Source organism: Elephas maximus, chromosome 1 (assembly GCF_024166365.1).
Source record: "Elephas maximus indicus isolate mEleMax1 chromosome 1, mEleMax1 primary haplotype, whole genome shotgun sequence".
NCBI classification, from domain to species: Eukaryota; Metazoa; Chordata; class Mammalia; order Proboscidea; family Elephantidae; genus Elephas; species Elephas maximus.
This window is the reverse complement of record NC_064819.1, coordinates 79,269,494-79,289,321: the sequence shown is the minus strand read 5'-3', so window position 1 is coordinate 79,289,321 and position 19,828 is coordinate 79,269,494. Positions and strand designations below refer to the sequence as shown.

At 37.8% G+C, this 19,828-nt stretch overlaps 1 protein-coding gene and 1 pseudogene across 1 annotated transcript; both read right to left on the bottom strand.

Annotated features, from left to right (window-relative positions):
- Window positions 1-11,852: 11,852 nt before the first annotated feature.
- LOC126061665 (non-histone chromosomal protein HMG-14-like) lies at window positions 11,853-12,192 on the bottom strand (annotated as a pseudogene).
- Window positions 12,193-15,803: 3,611 nt separating this feature from the next.
- LOC126061595 (putative olfactory receptor 1F12P) lies at window positions 15,804-16,776 on the bottom strand. Its single transcript, XM_049858277.1, has one exon. The coding sequence runs from the start codon at window positions 16,749-16,751 to the stop codon at window positions 15,804-15,806; it is 948 nt and encodes a 315-aa protein (XP_049714234.1). The 5' UTR covers window positions 16,752-16,776.
- Between the last annotated feature and the right edge of the window lie 3,052 nt (window positions 16,777-19,828).

Sequence of the window (19,828 nt, the reverse complement as noted above, 5' to 3'; positions counted from 1 at the left end):
TGAAGCCAACTCTTTGGACAAAGACTAGATTGGACTTTAAGACATAAAATACTTGTGAGGAGTGTGCTTATTAGTTCAAGTAGATACATGAGACCAAATGGGTGACTCCTGTCTGGAGGTGAGACGAGAAGGCAGAAAGGGATAGGAGCTGGTGAATGGACAGGGGAAATCTGGGGTGGAAAGGAGGAATGTGCAGTCACGTTATAGGAATAGCAACTAAGGTCACATAAAAATGCGTGTGTAAATTTTTGTATGAGAGACTGACTTGAGCTGTTAACTGTTACCTAAAGCACACACACACACACACACACACACACAAAACGTAAACAGGGCTAATGTGTTTTCGGTTGTATGTGAGTTTGTTGTATCATGTTAGGGGTAAATATAACTTTGTAATTGCCTTTATTCAGAGATTATGTATGTTTTAAGGATAGTATACACATTCCAAGTTGACAAGGGGTAGACTGTGATTGTTAAGGTAGTGTGTCAGCTTGACTGGCCATGATTCTCTGTGGTTTGGTGGTGATGATGTAGTTTGGCAATTGTATGATGATGTGGTCACTTCCATGATGAGATTTGATACAATGTGATCCCCTTCATGATGGGATGTGGTGTGAGTAGCCAATCAGTTGAAAGGGAGTTTCCTCGGGGGTGTGGCCTGCATCACATGTAAGTGGGCTCTCTGGCAAGGCTTTTACTTGCTCTGGATCTTGCAGCTGGCTCCTGTTCATCTGACCTCTTGTTCTTGGGACTTGTGCTAGCAGCTTAGCTGCAGTCTTGACTGCTGACCTTGGGATTCTTCAGTCTTGGCAGCCTGTGAGAAAGAGCCCTGGTCTCTGACCTGCCGATGTTGGGTTAGCCAGCCCCTGCAGGTGCGTGAATCAAGAGAAGCCTCCAGCCTGACCTACGGATTTGGGACATTCCAGCCTCTACAACCTCGCGACACATTTCCTTGATAAAAATCTCTTCATAGATATTTATACACTTTACTGTTTCGCTTCTCTAGAAAACCCAATCTATTTTCACAGGCTTAAAAATTTTTTTTTTATTTGTAATCTATACACCTTCTTTGCCAAGGTGTCTGTTCACATTTTGCCTATTTTTAAAATTGGGTTATTAATTTCCTTGCTGTTGAGTTTAATAGCTCTTTTTAGGGAGCCCTGGTGGTGTAGTGGTTAAGAGCTCAGCTGCTAAGGAAAAGCTTGGCAGTTCAAATCCACCAGCAGTTCCTTAGAAATACTATGATGCAGTTCTACTCTGTCCTGTAGGGTTGCTATGAGTCAGAATCAACTCAATGGCAACAGGGTAAATTTTTTTTAAGTACTATCTCTGTTTTGATTTGCAATTATGTCTACTATGCTGGGAATGACAACTCGAAGAGGAATGGTGTTGCATTCATCGTCAAAAAGAACATTTCAAGATCTATCCTGAAGTACAATGCTGTCAGAGATAGGATAATATCCATACGCCTACAAGGAAGACCAGTTAATACGACTATTATTCAAATTTATGCACCAACCACTAGGGCCAAAGATGAAGAAATAGAAGATTTTTATCAGCTGCTGCAGTCTGAAATTGATCGAACATGCAATCAAGATGCATTGATAATTACTGGCGATTGGAATGCGAAAGTTGGAAACAAGAATGACCAGTACTTGGAAAATATGGCCTTGGTGATAGAAACAATGCCAGAGATCGAATGATAGAATTTTGCAAGACCAACGACTTCTTCGTTGCAAATACCTTCTTTCACCAACATAAAAGGCGACTATACACATGGACCTCTCCAGATGGAACACAAAGAAATCAAATTGACTACATGTTTGGAAAGAGACGATGGAAATGCTGAATATCATCAGTCAGAACAAGGCCAGGGGCCGACTGTGCAACAGACCATCAATTGCTCATATGCAAGTTCAAGCTGAAACCGAAGAAAATCAGAGCAAGTCCACGAGAGCCAAAACATGACCTTGAGTATATCTCACCTGAATTTAGAGACCATCTTAAGAATAGATTTGACACATAGAACACTAGTGACTGAAGAACAGATAAGTTGTGGAATGACATCAAGGACATCATCCATGAAGAAAGTAAGAGGTCATTGAAAAGACAGGAAGAAAGAAATGACCAAGATGGATGTCAGTGGAGGCTCTGAAACTTGCTCTTGAGCGTCGAGCAGCTAAAGCAAAAGGAAGAATTGATGAAGTAAAAGAACTGAACAGAAAATTGCAAAGGGTTTCTCGAGAAGACAAAGTAAAGTATTATAATGACATGTGCAAAGAGCTGGAGATGGAAAACCAAAAAGGAAGAACACGCTCAGCGTTTCTCAAGTGGAAAGAACTGAAGAAAAAATTCAAGCCTCGAGTTGCAATAGTGAAGGATTCCATGGGGAAAATATTAAATGATACAGGAAGCATCAAAAGAAGATGAAAGGAATACATGGAGTCATTATACCGAAAAGAATTAGTGGATATTCAACCGTTTCAAGAGGTGGCATACGATCAGGAACCGATGGTACTGAAGGAAGAAGTCCAAGCTGCTCTGAAGGCATTGGCGAAAAACAAGGCTCCAGGAACTGATGGAATATCAATTGAAATGTTTCAACAAACAGATGCAGCGCTGGAGATGCTCACTCGTCTATGCCAAGAAATATGGAAGACAGCTTCCTGGCCAACTGACTGGAAGAGATCCATATTTATGCCTATTCCCAAGAAAGGTGATCCAACCGAATGTGGAAATTATAGAACAATATCATTAATATCACATGCAAGCAAAATTTTGCTGTAGATCATTCAGAAGCAGTTGCAGCAGTATATACACAAGGAACTTCCAGAAATTCAGGCTGGATTCAGAAGAGGACGTGGAACCAGGGATATTATTGCTGATGTCAGATGGATTCTGGCTGAAAGCAGAGAATACGAGAAGGATGTTAACCTGTGTTTTATTGACTATGCAAAGGCATTCGACTGTGTGGATCATAACAAAATATGGATAACACTGCGAAGAATGGGAATTCCAGAGCACTTAATTGTGCTCATGAGGCAGTTGTTTGGACAGAACAAGGGGATACTGATTGGTTTAAAGTCAGGAAAGGTGTGCGTCGGGGTTGTATTCTTTCACCATACCTATTTAATCTGTATGCTGAACAAATAATCTGAGACGCTGGACTAGATGAAGAAGAATGGGGCATCGGGATTGCAGGAAGACTCGTTAACTACCTGTGTTATGCAGATGACACAACCTTGCTTGCTGAAAGTGAAGAGGACTTGAAGCGCTTACTATTGGAGATCAAAGACCACAGTCTTCAGTATGGATTACACCTCAACATAATGAAAACAAAAATCCTCACAACTGGACCAATGAGCAACATCATGATATACGGAGAAAAGATTGAAGTTGTCAAGGATTTCATTTTACTTGGCTCCACAATCAACAGCCATGGAAGCAGCAGTCAAGAAATCAAAAGACGCATTGCATTGGGCAAATCTGCTGCAAAGGACCTCTTCAAAGTGTTGAAGAGCAAAGATGTCACCCTGAAGAGTAAGGTGCACCTGACCTAAGCCATGGTATTTTCAATCACATCATATGCATGTGAAAGCTGGACAATGAATAAGGAAGACCGAAGAAGAGTTGACGCCTTCGAATGGTAGTGTTAGCGAAGAATATTGAATATACCATGGACTGCCAAAAGAACGAACAAATCTGTCTTGGAAGAAGTGTGGCCAGAATGCTTAGAGGCAAGGATGGCAAGCCTGTGTCTTACATACTTTGGACTTGTTGTCAGGAGGGATGAGTCCCTGGAGAAGGACATCATGCTTGGCAGAGTATAGGGTCAGCAGAAAAGAGGAAGACCCTCAACGAGGTGGATTGACACAGTGGCTGCAACAATGAGCTAAAGCATAACAAGGATTGCAAGGATGGCGCAGGACAGGGCATTGTTTCATTCTGTTGTGCATAGGGTCGCTGTGAGTGGGTACTGACTCGATGGCACCTAACAACAACAATTACAAATGATGTTTATTAACTTTTCACATGCTCATTTGCAATCTGTACATCGTCTTTGCTAGGGTGTCTGTTTAGATTTTTCGCATATGTTTAAAATTGGTTGTTAATTTCCTTATTGTTGAGTTTTAAGTGTTCTTTGTATATTTTAGATACAAATTATTTATCAGATATGTTGTTTGCAACATTTTCTCCCAGTGTGCCTTGTGTTTTTATTTTTGTAGTGGTGTTTTTTGCAGGGCTTAAGTTTTTAATTTCTAAATTATTCCTTTTTTCTTTTCTGGATCATGTTCTTGTTATTGTATCTAAAATATAATCACAAACTGAAGGTCATGTGGATTTTCTCTTATGTTTTCTTCTAAAACTCATATAGGTTTGCATTTGACACTTAGATCTGTGATTCATCTTGAGTTAATTTTTGTGAAAGATATAAGGTGACTTCTTTTTTGCATATGAGACATGCAATTTTCCAGCACCATTTGTTGAAGAGACTAGCCTTTCTCCATTAAGTTACCTGTGCACATTTGTCAAAAAATCAGCTGACTATATTTGTGTGGATTCATTTCTGGGCTCTATTCTCTTACATTGATATGTGTTTCTATTCTTTTGCCTTCACCGTGCTGTCTTGACTACTGTAGCTTTTTAGTAAGTCTTGAAATTGACTAGCATAGGTCCTCCAGCTTTGTTCTTGTCATCTTGGGTATTCTAGATCTTTCGTCTTTTCTGATAAAGTTTAGATTAATATCTATAATAATTGATATTACTGATATAGGTAATATCAATATCTATAAAATAGCTTTTGGAATTTTAATTAGAATTACATTGAATCTATAGATCCAGTATGGAAGGAGTCACCTTAATATTGTGTCTATTTATTTTGCTCTTTTTATGATATTTCATTCACTAGTTTGTAGTCTTCGGGACAGATCCTGTACATATTTTGTTAGATTTATACTTAAGTATTTAATTTTTTGGTGCTATTATAAATTCCTCATTGCTGGTATGTAGGAAAACAATTAACTTTGTTTACTAACTTTATATCCTGTGAACTCCCTCTACTCACTTATTTGTTTCAGGAGATTTTTGTAGGTACTTTGGGATTTTCTACATGGACAATGGTGTCATCAGTGAATAAAATCAATTTTATTTATTCTTTTCCAATCTGTTTACATTCTATTGTTTTTTCTTTTTTTACTGAACTAGTTAAAACTCCTTGTTTGTTCCTAATCTCAGGGGGAAAACGTCTTTGTATCTTTCAATAAGTATAATGTTAACTGTAGTTGTTTTGGTAGATGCTCTTCATCAAATTGAGGAAGTTGCCCTCTATTTCTAGTTTGCTGAGAATTTTTTTTTTAATCGTGAATGCGTATTGGATTTTGTCAAATGCTTTTTTCTGATTAATTCATGTGAGCATATCATTTTTCTTCTTTATGAATATGGTGAATTACAATGATTGATTTTCAAGCATTAAACCAGCCTTCCATCCCTGGAATAAATTGCACTTGATCATGGTGTATGATTTTTTGTACCTTAGTAGATTTTATTTGCTAGTATTTTATTGAGACTTCCGCATCTATGTTTCTGAGAGTTGTTTGTAGTTTTTCTTTTTTATAAACTCTTAATCACATTTTAGTTTTAGGTGAATACTGGCCTCCTAGAATTAGTTAAGAAGTCTTCCTACTGCTCCTGTTTTTTTTGGAAGAGATTGTAGATCATTGGTTTTAATTCTTACTTAAATGTTTTTGAAGAATTTCCTAGTTTAATCATCTGGGCCTGGTGCTTTCTTTTTGGGGAAGTTATTAATTATTGATTCAATTGCTTTAATAGAAATATGGTTATTCATATTATCTAATTCTTTTGTGTGAGTTTTGGTAGCTTGTGTCTTTCATGCAACTGATTCAACTAAGTTATCAAATTTGTGGGTGTAGCGTTGCTTGTTGTACTGCTTTATTACCTGTTCGGCGTCCATGGGATAAGTGGAGACAACCCCTCTTTTATTTCTCTTTAAAAAAAAAAATATTTTATTGTGTTTTCAGTGAAAGTTTACATAGCAAATTAAGTTCCCATTTAACAATTTCTACACAAATTGTTCAGTGACATTGGTTACATTTTTCACAATGTGTCAACATTCTCATTATTTCCATTCTGCTTGTTCTGTTTCCATTAATCTAGTTTACCTGCCTCCCATTGCCTTCTCAGCTTTGCTCTAGAGTAAATGTTGACCATTAGGTCTCATACAGACGGTTTTTTAAAGGGAGCACAGTACTCACAGGTGGTATTGTTTATTTTATGAGCAATTCTATTATCAAAAATGTGATCTTCGGAAGTAGTTTCAGATTAAAGTTCAAAGGATATCTCAGGTCAATAGCCTTGGGTGTTCCTCTAGTCTCAACTGATCAAGAGTGCCTGGACTTTTTAAGAATTTTAGTTTTGTTTACATTTTTCTCCTTTTCTATCGGGTTCATCTCTTGTGTCCCTGATCAGAATGGTTGGTAGTGGTAGCCAGGCACCATCTAGTTCTTCGGTCTCAGGGTAGATGAGGCCATGGTTCATGGAGGCTCTTAGTCTTATAGACTAGTTTCGTCTTTGAGTTTTTGGTTTCTTTCTTTCTGTTTTGCTCCAGATAAGTAGAGACCAATAGTTGTAGTCAGCTCTTTCATTTCTGGTATTGGTAGTTTGTGTCATCTCTCTTTTTTCTTGGCTAGCCTGGCTAGAGGTTTACCAATTTTAGTGATACAGTATTTACTTTCATTGATATCTCTCTATTGTTTTCAACTTTATTGATTAATACTGTAATTTTTATTATTTCTTTTCTTCTGGTTGGTGTATTTAAAATTTTAAGTTAGATCCACATTTTAAATTATTAGATCATCTCTCTTTTTTTTTTTTAACTTTTAGTCTGTTTCATTTGTCATGGAGTATGGTGGTTCAGTTTAATTTTCCTACTGAGAATGTTTTTATATTTATGTATCTTTGAAATTCCTGTAGTTTTGCTTGTGAATGTTGACACTAAATGATTTCATGGTATATCTTTATTGTGTACAGGAAAGCTCATCACTATGGAAGTCCTTCATTATCTTATTTAATGTTTTTGATTCTTAATTTAAACTTATCTGATACTAGGTTTGACACCCTCTCTTTTGCATATGATTGATGTGCCTTTGAAACCATCCTATTTTCAACTTTTCTTCTGTGATTTTATTGAAGAACTACAGAAGATTTTTGAAAAATACGAATTTGACATTTTCTCTCTGCTCTGAAACCCAAAATATCTCCTTTACCTGCCACAACAAACTTTTGGAACCATCAGGCAGATGGGTTGAGTGAGGTTTTAGGCTTTTTTAAGAGATCCATGTCAAGGTGGATTCATGACTTCTTCCCTAGAAGTCAGCAAAATGAGAAATACAGACTCAGAAACCCCCCAGAACAGATCCTGGAAAGATATCAAACTCTGATATGTAATGTCCAAAGAAATACCTAAGTTTATAGCAGAAGCATATAAATATGTGTGGTTTCCCTGATTCTGTACCTGGTTTCCCTCGTTTCTGTGAGATTGAGGAGAAAATGGAAGTATAGACTAATTTCTTTTTCTGCTGCTAACAGAAAGATGCTGGGAAAGAGTTAAGTACATCCTGGGGCTTGTTAAAGGATCCCTGGTGATGCAGTGGTTAAGCAACTTGGCTGCTAACTGGAAGATTGGCAGTTTGAAACCACCAGCCACTCTTCAGGAGAAAGATGTGGCAGTTTGCTGCCTCAGAAACCCTGTGGGGCAATTCTGCTCTGTTCTAGAGGCTTGCTATTGACTCAACAGCAATGGGTTTTGGTTTTAGCTTGGGACTTGTAAGCAGAAACGTCCCCATTGCTTGGTAGCTCCCTGGTTACTACATAACCTGCTTTAAGTGGTACAGACAAATTCTCTTTTTTATCATCCCTGAGGCTTTCACCATTCAAGACTCCAACAACTGAGTTTCACTGAACAGAGAAGTGAAAATAACAATGTATTTAAGGAATTCAGTGAAAGGAAAGAAAGATTTTCCAAAGTGATCATAACCCTGTTAGTCATGTCTTCTAAGGTGAAGACACATATATTCAATTGCCTACTCAATATTAACATTTGTAAGGTTCAGAACATAACTCCTTTTTTCCCACCTCAATTATTATCTCCATCTTCACCCTCATGGAAACCCTGGTGGCATAATGGTTAAGTGCTATGGCTGCTAACCAAAAGGTTAGGAGTTGGAATCCACCAGGTGCTTGGAAACTCTACAGGGCAGCTCTACTCTGTCCTATAGGGTTACTATCAGTGGCAATCAACTGAATGACAATGGGTTTGGTTTTTTTTTTTGGTCACCCTCATGGTGAGTGGCATATCATTGCACAGATTGAAAAACTTTGTCACCCTGAGCTTTTCTTCATAGATCAACCCATTAACAAGTCTTGTTGGTTCTTCCTTTAAAATGTATCCTGAATCGAATCTTTTTTCATCATCTCCACTGCTACCATAAGACAAAATTATTACTTGACTAGCCCACTGCGTGACCATCTTAGCTGGTTTTCTTGCCCAGAATTTTTAGTTAATTCTCCGACATACCCAGAGAATTCTTTTAAAAATGTAAAACATATCATGTCAATCCTCTAATAAAACTTTTTAATGCTTTCCCATTGCATCAGAGTAAAATACAAACTCCTTACCAGTGGTTACAAAACACAGTGTTATCTGGGTCCTGGCTACCTCTACTATCTCATTCTCTATTACTATCTGGTTTGCTCAGTTGACTGTATCTACACTAGTGGTTTTCTATTCCTAGAATAGACAGCCTATTTCTACCTTTGGGCACTTGTACTTACTGTCACTTTGTCTGTCAATTCCTTCTTCCATATTCTATCATGGATGATTCTCAACTTAATTATTATTTGTGCCAAAATATCACCTCCTCAGATAGGCCTTACCTGGTTACCTTAGCTAAAGTAGTTATACTCATGCCATTCTGTCTCATTAACCTGACATTATATTACGTATTTTTCTGTTTAGTCTTTATTTTCACTTTTACCACTAGAATGGAAACTCCTTGATGGAGGGGGGATATATTTGTTTTCTCTCTGCATTTTCAATGGCTATAAAAAACCTGGGAAATAGTAGGTGTTCTGTAATATTTAAGACTGAAGGAATAAATAAATGAGCAAATGGTGAAAATATTAAGCATTGTGGATAAATACATGATCTTGAAGTTATCTTTTCTCTATGACAACAACTATATTCTGTATAAGACCTACTTTATGTGGCATAATTTGTGTAATAAAAGGAAGTGAAGTTCTCCAAAAAGATCCCAAATGATGTAAGCAGAGATCTTAAGAGTGGGGAGCTGGGATCTGAGCAGCAGGAAGCAAGGAGAAGAAGAGTGGCATTGAAGAGCAGATGCCAACAGCAGCTCTATTATCTGGACAGTTAGATGAGGAAGCTGAGCCTGAGAATTACATGACCCGTCAAAACCCTTGAGGAGATTGGGTATATCCCGAGGTTGTGATAGCCCTCTTATTACTAGCAAGAGAAAACCATTTATGGAGGAAGCTTTCTACAACTTAGTTCAGTAGGACTCCTACAGACTGAAATCAAGCAAATAACTTACAATCAAAGGTAAACAAACACAGATGAAAGGAAGCCCTAGTGATTAAGAAACAGCAAAAATAGGTAAAAATATTCAATGACTGCAGTGTTTTGAATCGGGTACAGAATGTGAAGAGCTATTGAAGAACTTTTTTAAAAAACCTTTTAAAGAAACAAATGATTCATACATAAAGATGAACATGACTACTGGTAACAAATAGACTTGAAAGAAATGAACTCCTAGAAATAAAAAAGAAGAAGAAATTGACTTTCAACTATGTATTTGTTAAAAAAGCAGATTAGACACAGCTAAAGAAAGAGAAAATTGTTGCTGTTGTTGTTAGTGCCCTTGAATCAGTTCTGACTCATAGAAACCCTGTCTATAACTGAACGAAACACTGCCCAGTCTTACACCGTCATCGCAATCGTTGCTATGTTTGAGTCCATTATTGCAGCCATTATGTCTATCCATTTTGTTGAGGGTCTTCCTCTTTTTTGATGACCCTCTACTTTACCAAGCATGATGTACGTCTCCAGGGACCAGTTCCTCCCAGTAACCTGTCCAAAGTACATCAGACAAAGTCTTGCCATCCCCCCTTCAAAGGAGATTCTGGCTGTACTTCTTCCAAGGCAGACGTGTTTATTCTTCTGGCAGTCCATGGTATATTTAATATTTATTAAATTGTATATTTCCCTTTTTTTTTTCCTTGCACTACATTTTTCTAATACTAAAGTCCTGTTTATTATTACATCAATTTCCAGGCTTTCTTTTCTGTTCTATTGGTTTGGTTGTTTTGTCAAATGCCAGTACTACAGTATGATTGAGACTGTAGGATATTTTAATATTTGGTAGATATTTTATAGTTACCCCTTAGTAATCTTCTTATTTACATATTTCTTTTGTAAATTTTTGATACCTATTCCTAAATTTTAAAATGTTAGCAATTTTTAGGACCATGTTACATTTATAAATTAATTTAGGGAGAACTGACCTTCTTTATGGTGTTGTAGCTTTTATTCAACTCTTGTTTCATTCAGTAGTGGCTTAAATTTTTCTTCATATTCATCTTGAACATTTCTTAAGATTATTCTTGTTTATTTTATATTATTTTATTATGAAAATCTATATTAACAGATATCTTATTTTTGAACCATTCATGCATCTTGTTCATGATATATCATTCTTTTGAAATGCTGCTGGATTCCTTTTGGCAGTATTATATGTATATTTTTTGCATCTGGATTTATGAGTAGAATTTGTGTAGTATAACATTGTCTAGTCTTTTCCAGATTTTGATAACAACATGCTCATTTTGAATGTATTTTTCAAAAGTTTTTGTAGGCTGTGATAATTATTTAAGGTTTGGTAGGAATTCCCTATAGAACCTTCAGGTCTGGTTCTTTCTGGGTGTTAGTTATTTAAAGATTTGATGGAAATAAATCTGTTTAGATTTTATATTTTCTCTATGGTCAGTTTTGATAACTATATTTTCCTAGAAAATTACCCAGTTGCTTCGGTTTCAAAATTTATTTGCACAGCTCTAACTCAAACACTTGAGCCTTATGTTTCTTTTTTTCTTTCACAATTGGTATTTTATTAGTTGTTTTGAGGATCAGTACAGAGACATTATGAACAATTTGTACGCAATTCTTAATGTACATACCAAAAATCTAAAAAGTCATGTAGCTATAATTCTTCTCTAAATTCCAGGGACTTTACAATTTTAAATTTGGAGGCAAAATTTCCTTTAAGAGGATACCAAGGACCAATATCTTCAAATGTTGATAAGCTGTTGTATCATAAATCCCGCTGATTCACAATTTATTATTATGTACAATACACACTAAATGTTCAACCTTCCACATCACATAAAGTTATCAGGAAAACTGAACTACCACATAATGCACACCGTTCTGACAAAAAGAACCAAGATGAGGGAGTGGTTTTCTTTAAGAAACTATTCTACTAAAAAACAACATGAAAATAGGAGTCACTTTAAATGTCGAAGACATAAAAATGCATGACTTAGACTCCAAATTGCCAGTAAGTATGTTTTGTATTATGGGATATAAAAACTGCCCCCTGTCACCACTGGTGGAATGTTCCATTGGCATCGACGACAGTTAACCAGTACCTGTACTTGTTGCCAGCAAATGATTTCACCTCTTAAAAAAAAAGGCATTCAGATTTTAAAAACGGGTTAAAGTGGGATTTCTTCCTTATTAAAAATGTTTCTAGAGCCACTTAAAAATTTGCATTTATAAAAGAGTTGATAAAAATATTCCTCTGGATTGTACAAGAAGGGAGATACAAGGACCACTGATAAAACATCTCTCCTGCTTCATCAGAGGCTGGACTCTCCTCATTTTTAAAATCTTTAGTTTCTTGGTTAGCTGCTTCAGTCTGTTTTCCATTTGCTTCCCTTTTGTTTGTCCTTTTTTGTCTGAAGATTTATCCTTTCCTGCTACCTTTTTTGTCTTCATTTCCACTTTTGCAGGAGCAGTTTAGCTGACAACCTCCCTGAACTCCTCTTAGGCTCCTCCTTCACCTCCTCATAGGCAGAGCTGACCTTCCTTTTGGGCATTTTGGTGGTGGGGAAGGTGGTCGCAGGGTGTCTGTGGGCCGTAGCATGCAGAAAGCCTTCTCGAAGCTGGGCTGCCCAGTTGCTGCCTCTCCACTGCTACCCAGCTAGTGTTATGTTTCTTTAAATTGCCTCTGTTTCTGTAGGGATTTCTTCTTAATCGTTTCTTATTTTGTATATTTGTGAATTACCCTCTCTTATTATTATTTTTTGTTGTTGTTAATTAGGTTGGGCTGTGGTTTCTCAATTTTTTTTAATATCCCTCCCAGATTTATTTATAGCCTCTGTTTTTCTGTGTACAAATTTATTAATCGCTGCTTTAATCTCAGTTTATTTTGTATTACTTCAGTTTACTTTGTTGACTTACTTTTTAGTTTGATTCCTAATTAATTAGATTTATCTATGCTTCATGAGGAGCCCTGGTGCCTCAGTGGTTAAGAGCGCCCTGCAAGCCAAAAGGTGGTCAGTTCAATCCCCAGCTGCTCCTTGCAAACCCTGTAGGAGCACTTATATTCTGTCCTATAGGTCACTATGAATTGGGATTGCTGGCAATGTGTTTTTTTTTTTTTTAAATCTGTATTTCATATATGAGTTTATGGCTAAGAATTTTCCTCTGCACACTGCTCTAGCTGTTCCCACATTTTCTTATATGTAGTGATTTGATTATCATTTTCTAGAGATTCTGAAATGTTTGTATTTTCTCCTTGAGTCAAGAGTTATTTAAGAGAGAATTAAAAATATTTCAAGTGGAGAGCCTTACTGTCACTAAATGTCTCATTAATTTTTTTTTTTTTTGCATTACGTTCAGAGAATGTTGTTTAACTGCCTTGTTATAGGTGGTATTGCAGTTTGGCTTCCAAAAGAAGCATACTCTGAGGTAGATTTTGACATTCAGGAAGTTTTTAGGGGGAAATTTTGGGATTGAACCTGTGAGGGAGTAAAGGCTGAAGAAGCTGGGCTGTGATACAACCGCAACAAAAGCTTTAGCTACTCCCATGGAACTAAGATGGCCCTTCAGTGTATTCCTGAGTTGGGCCATAGGTATTGAGCCTTTGTATCCCCTTGGGACTGATCATTGAATTCAATTCGCCCCAAGGAAGGAGTTATGACTTTAGGCCAGGCTGCTGTTTTCAGTTGAGGACAATTTCTTGAGAGGGCTGACAGTGAGGCCTGTCAGAGAGGGCTATCAGCTGGCAGAACTCACAGCACCTGGAAAAATGAGCCCTTCAGTCCTGAAAGAGGATCTGGGAAGCACAGCATGGTGTTCAGTATAGGTGAACATTTGATGTATTTTCTTTCTCAGTCTTCCTCGTGCTTAGGGTAGGGGCATATGCTTTATGTTGGCCAATCAGATATGGCCACCTTACAATTTGAATCGAGGGTTAGTGATACAAAGAACTAGCAGCAGTGGAAAGTATCTCTGGTGGTGGTGGCAATGGCAGAAATGTCCAGTTTATGAGTCAGCAGTTGCATTAGGCTAGCATAGGCATCTAGTGTCCAAGGCAGGTAGCATGAGTGTGGTAAGCAGTCAACCTCAGATGGTTCTAAGTATGTTGTTTAGGCTGTGGTCTGATTGTGGGTCTCTGAGAGAGGTTCTCCAGCAATTTTACGAACTATCCAATAAAAAAAAATCCAATAACCTCATTATATTCCATTACTTCTTTATAAAGCAGGATTGATTTCTGTTGTGTGCAGCTAAGATACCTGACATACAAAGATCTTTCAAGAAACAGGAAATTGGGATCTGATATAGTCCTTACATGGTCCAACAAATTTTTCTTATGTCTCTCTTCAGAGAAATAAAAACCACAAATGCAGTTTCTAGACAGGCTCCCCATCATAAACAAATAAACTAATATTTATAGTAAAATGCTGTCTTATTCTCTCTTTATCTCTGTATTCTTATCTCTCTTTCTGCATGTTAATTATTATATCACATAAGAAAAAAAATTTTTTTTCCCAAGTTTGAAAAAGTATTTTGGATAATATGACTTAAAATATGAGGTATGGGAAATTGCCCTTTGCAGGACTCTAAGGGAACATCGTGGACACAAAAAACAACCAGTTAAATCAGATACGGATTCCCAATAAAAACTCACAAGGACATATGCTTTTAATTGCAGGTTTGGTGCTTCTCAGATAGGTGTTTCAGAGTGAATAACAATACCCAAAATCCATTGCTGTGGAGTGGATTCTGACTCATAGTGACCCTAAAGGACAGAGTAGGACTGCCCTATAGGGTTTCCAAGGCTGTAAATCTTTACAAAAGCAGACTGCCACATCTTTGTCCCATAGAGCCGCTGGTGGTTTCAAACCATCAGCCTTTGTGTGTGTGTGTGTGTGTGTGTGTGTGTGTGTTTAATTGTACTTTAGATGAAGGTTTACAGGACAAACTAGTCTCTCATTAAACAGTTAGTACACATATTGTTTTATGACATGTCAACACTCCCCTTTCTCAACCTTGGGTTTCCTTTTATCAGCTTTCCTGTTCCCTAGTCATCGCTCCTGGTCGGTGTGCTCTTTTAGTCTTGTTTTCTTTTATGGGCTTATCTAATCTTCGGCTGAAAGGTGAGCCTTGGGAGTGACTTCATTACTGAGTTAAAAGGGTGTCTGGGGGCCATACTCTCAGGGTTTCTCCAGTCTCTGTCAGACCAGTAAGTCTGGTCTTTTTTTGAGGAACCACCAACCTTTTGGTTAGCACTTGAGCATTCAACCACTGCTCCACCAGGGCTCCTCGAATAACAATTCAGATTTTTAAATTTTAGTAGAGTCTCAGACAATTCTTTGTAGACCAGCATGAAGATTTATATAGACATGATTTTAGAGATAGACATGTATATAGACATAGATATAGATTCTGTTTTTACACAGGGGAAAAGCAGACAGATTATAAAAAATGCAAACAATATAATCATAAAATATCAATAAATATAAAACACCAGGGTGAGGAATAACTACCCATACTCTTACCAGTCCCTAATACAGACCATTTACTCCATTCAGATTAATTTTTTTCAATATGCGCCATGCTCCTTTTTACCTACAAAACGTCCTCCTGTGTTTGAATGTTCTCCTCATTCCTATGTAAAGCTCATCTGTCATTCAAGAGGAAGATTAAGTGTTGTCTTTTCCTTGAAGTGTTCCTTGACCTCTTCAGCCCTCATCAATCTCTTCTCCCTTTGACCTCACATCGCAGTTATGGTTTGAACATTTGATTTCATAATAACTTTAATCCCTAGTGTTTTTCATGCATGCCAGTGTGGTCATCTACTCCATCCTACCCTAGGAGGAGGATAGTCCGGGGGCCGTCTTCTATTCTGCACTCCTTGTGTTTATTCCTTGTTAGTACAAGCTGCCTGTGATGTTTTAACTCTGCACTGAAATGCTGATTTCATATTTCATTGTAATTTTCAGGGACTTCATGTATAAATATTTGTCCACATCAATAATCTGTCAGAGAGCTCAAATGGATAAGCCTTTGATTATGTCACTCTTAGTGTTTGTAGGAAACTTAGGTTATGCCAAGTTTAATTAGGTACTTAACAACAGCTTTGTAGTTATAATAGTAAAATAATGATCTTATTACATTTGAACTTTCTAGCCAGTACAAATCACTAGGAGAAAGTTTTTCTCTGGTGTAGGGCCTTCTTTAAAGCGCCCTTCAGCTCATTGTTCTTTAGACTGTAAATGAAAGGATTTAATACAGGGGCTACCACCATGAAAATCACTGATGCTGCTGAGTCTTTTTCAGTTGAGTGGTTGGATGAAGGACTCATATAGATCCCTGTGATTGCTCCATAGAAAAAAATGACCAAGGTAAGGTGGGATCCACAGGTGGAGAAAGCCTTGAGTTTTCCTTGGGCAGAAGGGATTTTCATCACAGCAGAAATGATGCGGGCATAGGATGCTAGGATACACCCTGAAGGTACCACAAAGAGCAGCCCCACTGTACCCAGAGCCATCAACTGATTAAGGCTGGTGTCAGAACAGGCTAGAGAGAGGAGAGAGTTGATATCACAGAAGAAATGGTGGATGACATTGTCAGAGCAGAAGTGCAGATGGGCCATCATAAGAGTGTGCAAGAGGGGGTTCAAAGTGGCAATGACCCAGGAAACAGCCACCAGGCAGGCACAGAGGCTCTGGGTCATAATAGTGGAGTAATGCAAAGGGTGACAGATGGCCACATAACGGTCATATGCCATCACCGTGAGAAGAAAATTGTCCATGTGGGAAAACATAATACAGAAGTACATCTGAGCCAAGCAGGCAGGATAGGAGATGGACTGAGTCTGTGTTTGGATGTTCAGGAGCACCTTGGGAACTGTAGCTGAAGAAAGGCAAAGGTCTACCAAGAACAGATTGGCAAGGAAAAAATACATGGGTGTGTGGAGGTGATGGTCTGAGGCAATAGCCATCAAGATGAGCAAGTTCCCCAACAGCCCTGTTAGGTAGAGACACAGGAAAAGTGAAAAGAGGAGCACCTGGTGCCCTGGCCAACTGGAGAAGCCCAGGAGGAGAAATTCGGAGACACTGGTTTGGTTTCCCTTTTCCATTGCTTGCATGTATCTGCATGAAAACCCAGAGGGTGTAATATTTTTTGTCAGAATAAAATTTTCCCTTTATATTTTTTATATGCTCACATATTCTAGCTCTACTTAACAAATACTTTCTCTTTAGGTTATCCTACCTCCTCTGTGATGCTTTTTCCCAAGGCGTAGTGAACCGCAAGTGTGTCCTTTTACCACATCGGTTGTCTTTCCATATATTCTCCTTATCTGGAACCTTACCTCATCTAAGATTTCCATGGGATTTATACATATCACCCCTCAGTTTACAGACATTCCCTTTCTACTTATGAAGTTGACAGCAACTTTTGCATATTCTGTATTGTGTGTGGCTTCCTGACTGTCAGTCGTGTGTTTGATCATATCATGAGTTTGTCATACTATTGATATCTAAATGAGAAAACTTGTCCAAATATTTGTCCCACAACATATGAATCATCTTCCTTGGAATGGTCGGACACCTAACATATAGATTCCATAAAATGGGGATGTTTTTCTTGTTAGCTGCTGTCCAATCACCTCCAACTAACTCATTGCATCCCCATGGGCAACAGGATGAAATGGCGCCTGCTCCTGGGCCATCCCGGGGATTGGATATGGATTGTATCGTTGTGATCTATAGAGTTTCCATTGCCTAAGTTCAAAGTAGATAACCACGCCTTCTTCCTAGTCCATCTTATCTGGAAGCCCTGCCAAAACCTGTTTAGCAGCACAGCAACATGTAAGCTTCTACTGACAGATGGGCAGTGGCTGTGCTTAAAGTAAATTGGATGTGAATTGAACAGAGGTCTCTTGCACAGGTGGGGAGAATTCTACCAATAAACCACCACTGCCTTTCAAAATGGGGATAAACTATCATATCTTTAAGACTTAAAATAAAATTTCATGAATGTGCTTAGCAAGTGTAAAAAGTTTAGCTTCTAAAAAAATTTACATGAAGATTATGTGCAACATAGGAAAATATTTACAAATAAGTTTAATAATCAGAAGACAAAATATAATAATAATAGATTATATGATACATGTATACACACTGAGCCTGGGAATTCAGTGGTTAAGGGCTCAGCTGCCAATCAAAAGGTTGGCAGTTCAAATCCACCATCTGCTCCTTGGAAAGCCTATGTGGGCAGTTCTACTCCGTTGTAGATGGGGTCGCTCTGAGTCAAAATCGACTAAATGGCAACATGTATGGTTTTTGTTGCATTGTGTACATACGTATACATAAGACTAAAGGAGAACACAGAGGAAAAGTTGTGTTCTATGTGGGGCAGATTTAAAAGGTTCCCTTTTAGTGTTTTTGTACTATTTTAATTACAACTACTAAGGAAGTGGTTCATGTATATGAACACTTTTTGTTCTGCATTTCTATGGGTTGTAGAAAACAGAAAATAATAGAAGACACAGATCCTGCCCTGAGCAACTTGAAATTAGGTTGTGGAGGAAAACCGTTATCACAGAAAATAATCAAGAAGATATTCACATACACAGATAAGATAGTTTCAGAAGAAAAAAGGACTCTGTAAGAGGTAGAAAGGGTGCTGGAATGTGGGCTCTGAAGTAACTCAGCCTACACGGAAACCAGGTCTCACCACTTGCCAGCTGGGTATTGGCTGGCCACTTAACTTCTCTAAGTCTTTGTATGCTCATTTGTATAATAGCACCTACCTCTCTGGCTGTTGTGAGAATGAAATGAGTTACTATGTGTAAAACCCTTAGCAAATCATAATTACTCAATAAATACAAGCTATTGTTGTTGATGGAATACCTGGGTAGTGGAAATTGTTGACACGCTCAAGTGTTAACCAAAAAGTTGGAGGCGTAATTTCACCCAGAGGTTCCTTGGAAAAAAGGCTGGTAAATGAGCCATTGAAAACCCTGTGGAGTTATGTACAAGCAAACACCATTTAGGATTTGTTTTCCTGGTTTGGAGGTTTAGGATCAATATTTCACTAGACATCTCAGTTAATTGGCCTAATAATGTGTTTAGTGTTTTTGTTCTACCTCCTAGTTCATTGCTTAGTGCCTAGGCTCTTAAAAGCTTGCAAGCACCCATCCAAAGAACAATAATCTGTCCCTATTCACCTGGAGTAACAAAGGAAGAAGAAGAGTCAGAAACAGGCGGAAGAAATTGAATGTATGGCTAATTAAACAACTTCCTCCTTTGCTATGAGACCAGAAGAACTGCATGGTGCCCAGAATCCATTACTGAACATTTTAGTGAAAGATTCTATAGTAAAATCCCGATCTACAGGAGGAAAACGTAGAACAGACTTTTAAATTCTCATGGACTCCAGACTTTCTGGAGCCATGGAGGCTGAATGAACCCTCAAAACTATTGCCCTGAGATAATCTTTAAACTTAAACTAAAAATATCCCCTGAAGTCTTCTTAAAAACAAAGTTTAGCTTAACTAGGAAAAAATGTCTGCCTTGAGCATTATGCTCTTTTAAGCGCTATCTGTACGGGATCAAACTGACAACAGTAACTTGAAAGATTACATAGGAACCTTAGGGTGCAGTGAGTTTATGTTAATAAGGGAGGAACAACTCAGAAAAGGAGGGTGAAAATGGTTGCACAGCTCAAAAAATGTGAACTTACTGAATTGTACATGTAGAAAATGTTGATTTGGTGTATGCTTTTCTGTGTATACTGTCAACAAAAACAAAATAAATAAAATTAAGGAAAAAAAAAGGAATACTCTATGGAGCACAGTTCTACTCTGACACTTGTGGGATTGCCTTGAGTTGGAATGGATTCAATGGCAACCTTTCTTTTCTTTTTTTAAAATTGTTTTTGACAAAGCCAGAAAGGAAAAATTCAGCTTTCTTTCCAGGATCCCCAGAGGTTATTTTAAATCTTTTCTCAAAGGTCTCACTACAGCACATTCCTTCACATCACTTCCTGTATTCACAGAGAAAATAGAAACTACTATCAGATGCAGACACCCAACTCTCAGCCATCAATGAGGGAAGCTTATTTGCATTTCCGTTCATCCTTCCTTTCTCCTTTTCTCTTGTTTTAATAGATGAAAGATCCTTATTTCTGAAAAAGGTTAACACCCCTACACAGGATCCC

Excerpts from the sequence above, each read along its gene's own strand:
- LOC126061595 (XM_049858277.1), bottom strand. The coding sequence starts at position 16,751 with ATGCAAGCAATGGAAAAGGGAAACCAAACCAGTGTCTCCGAATTTCTC.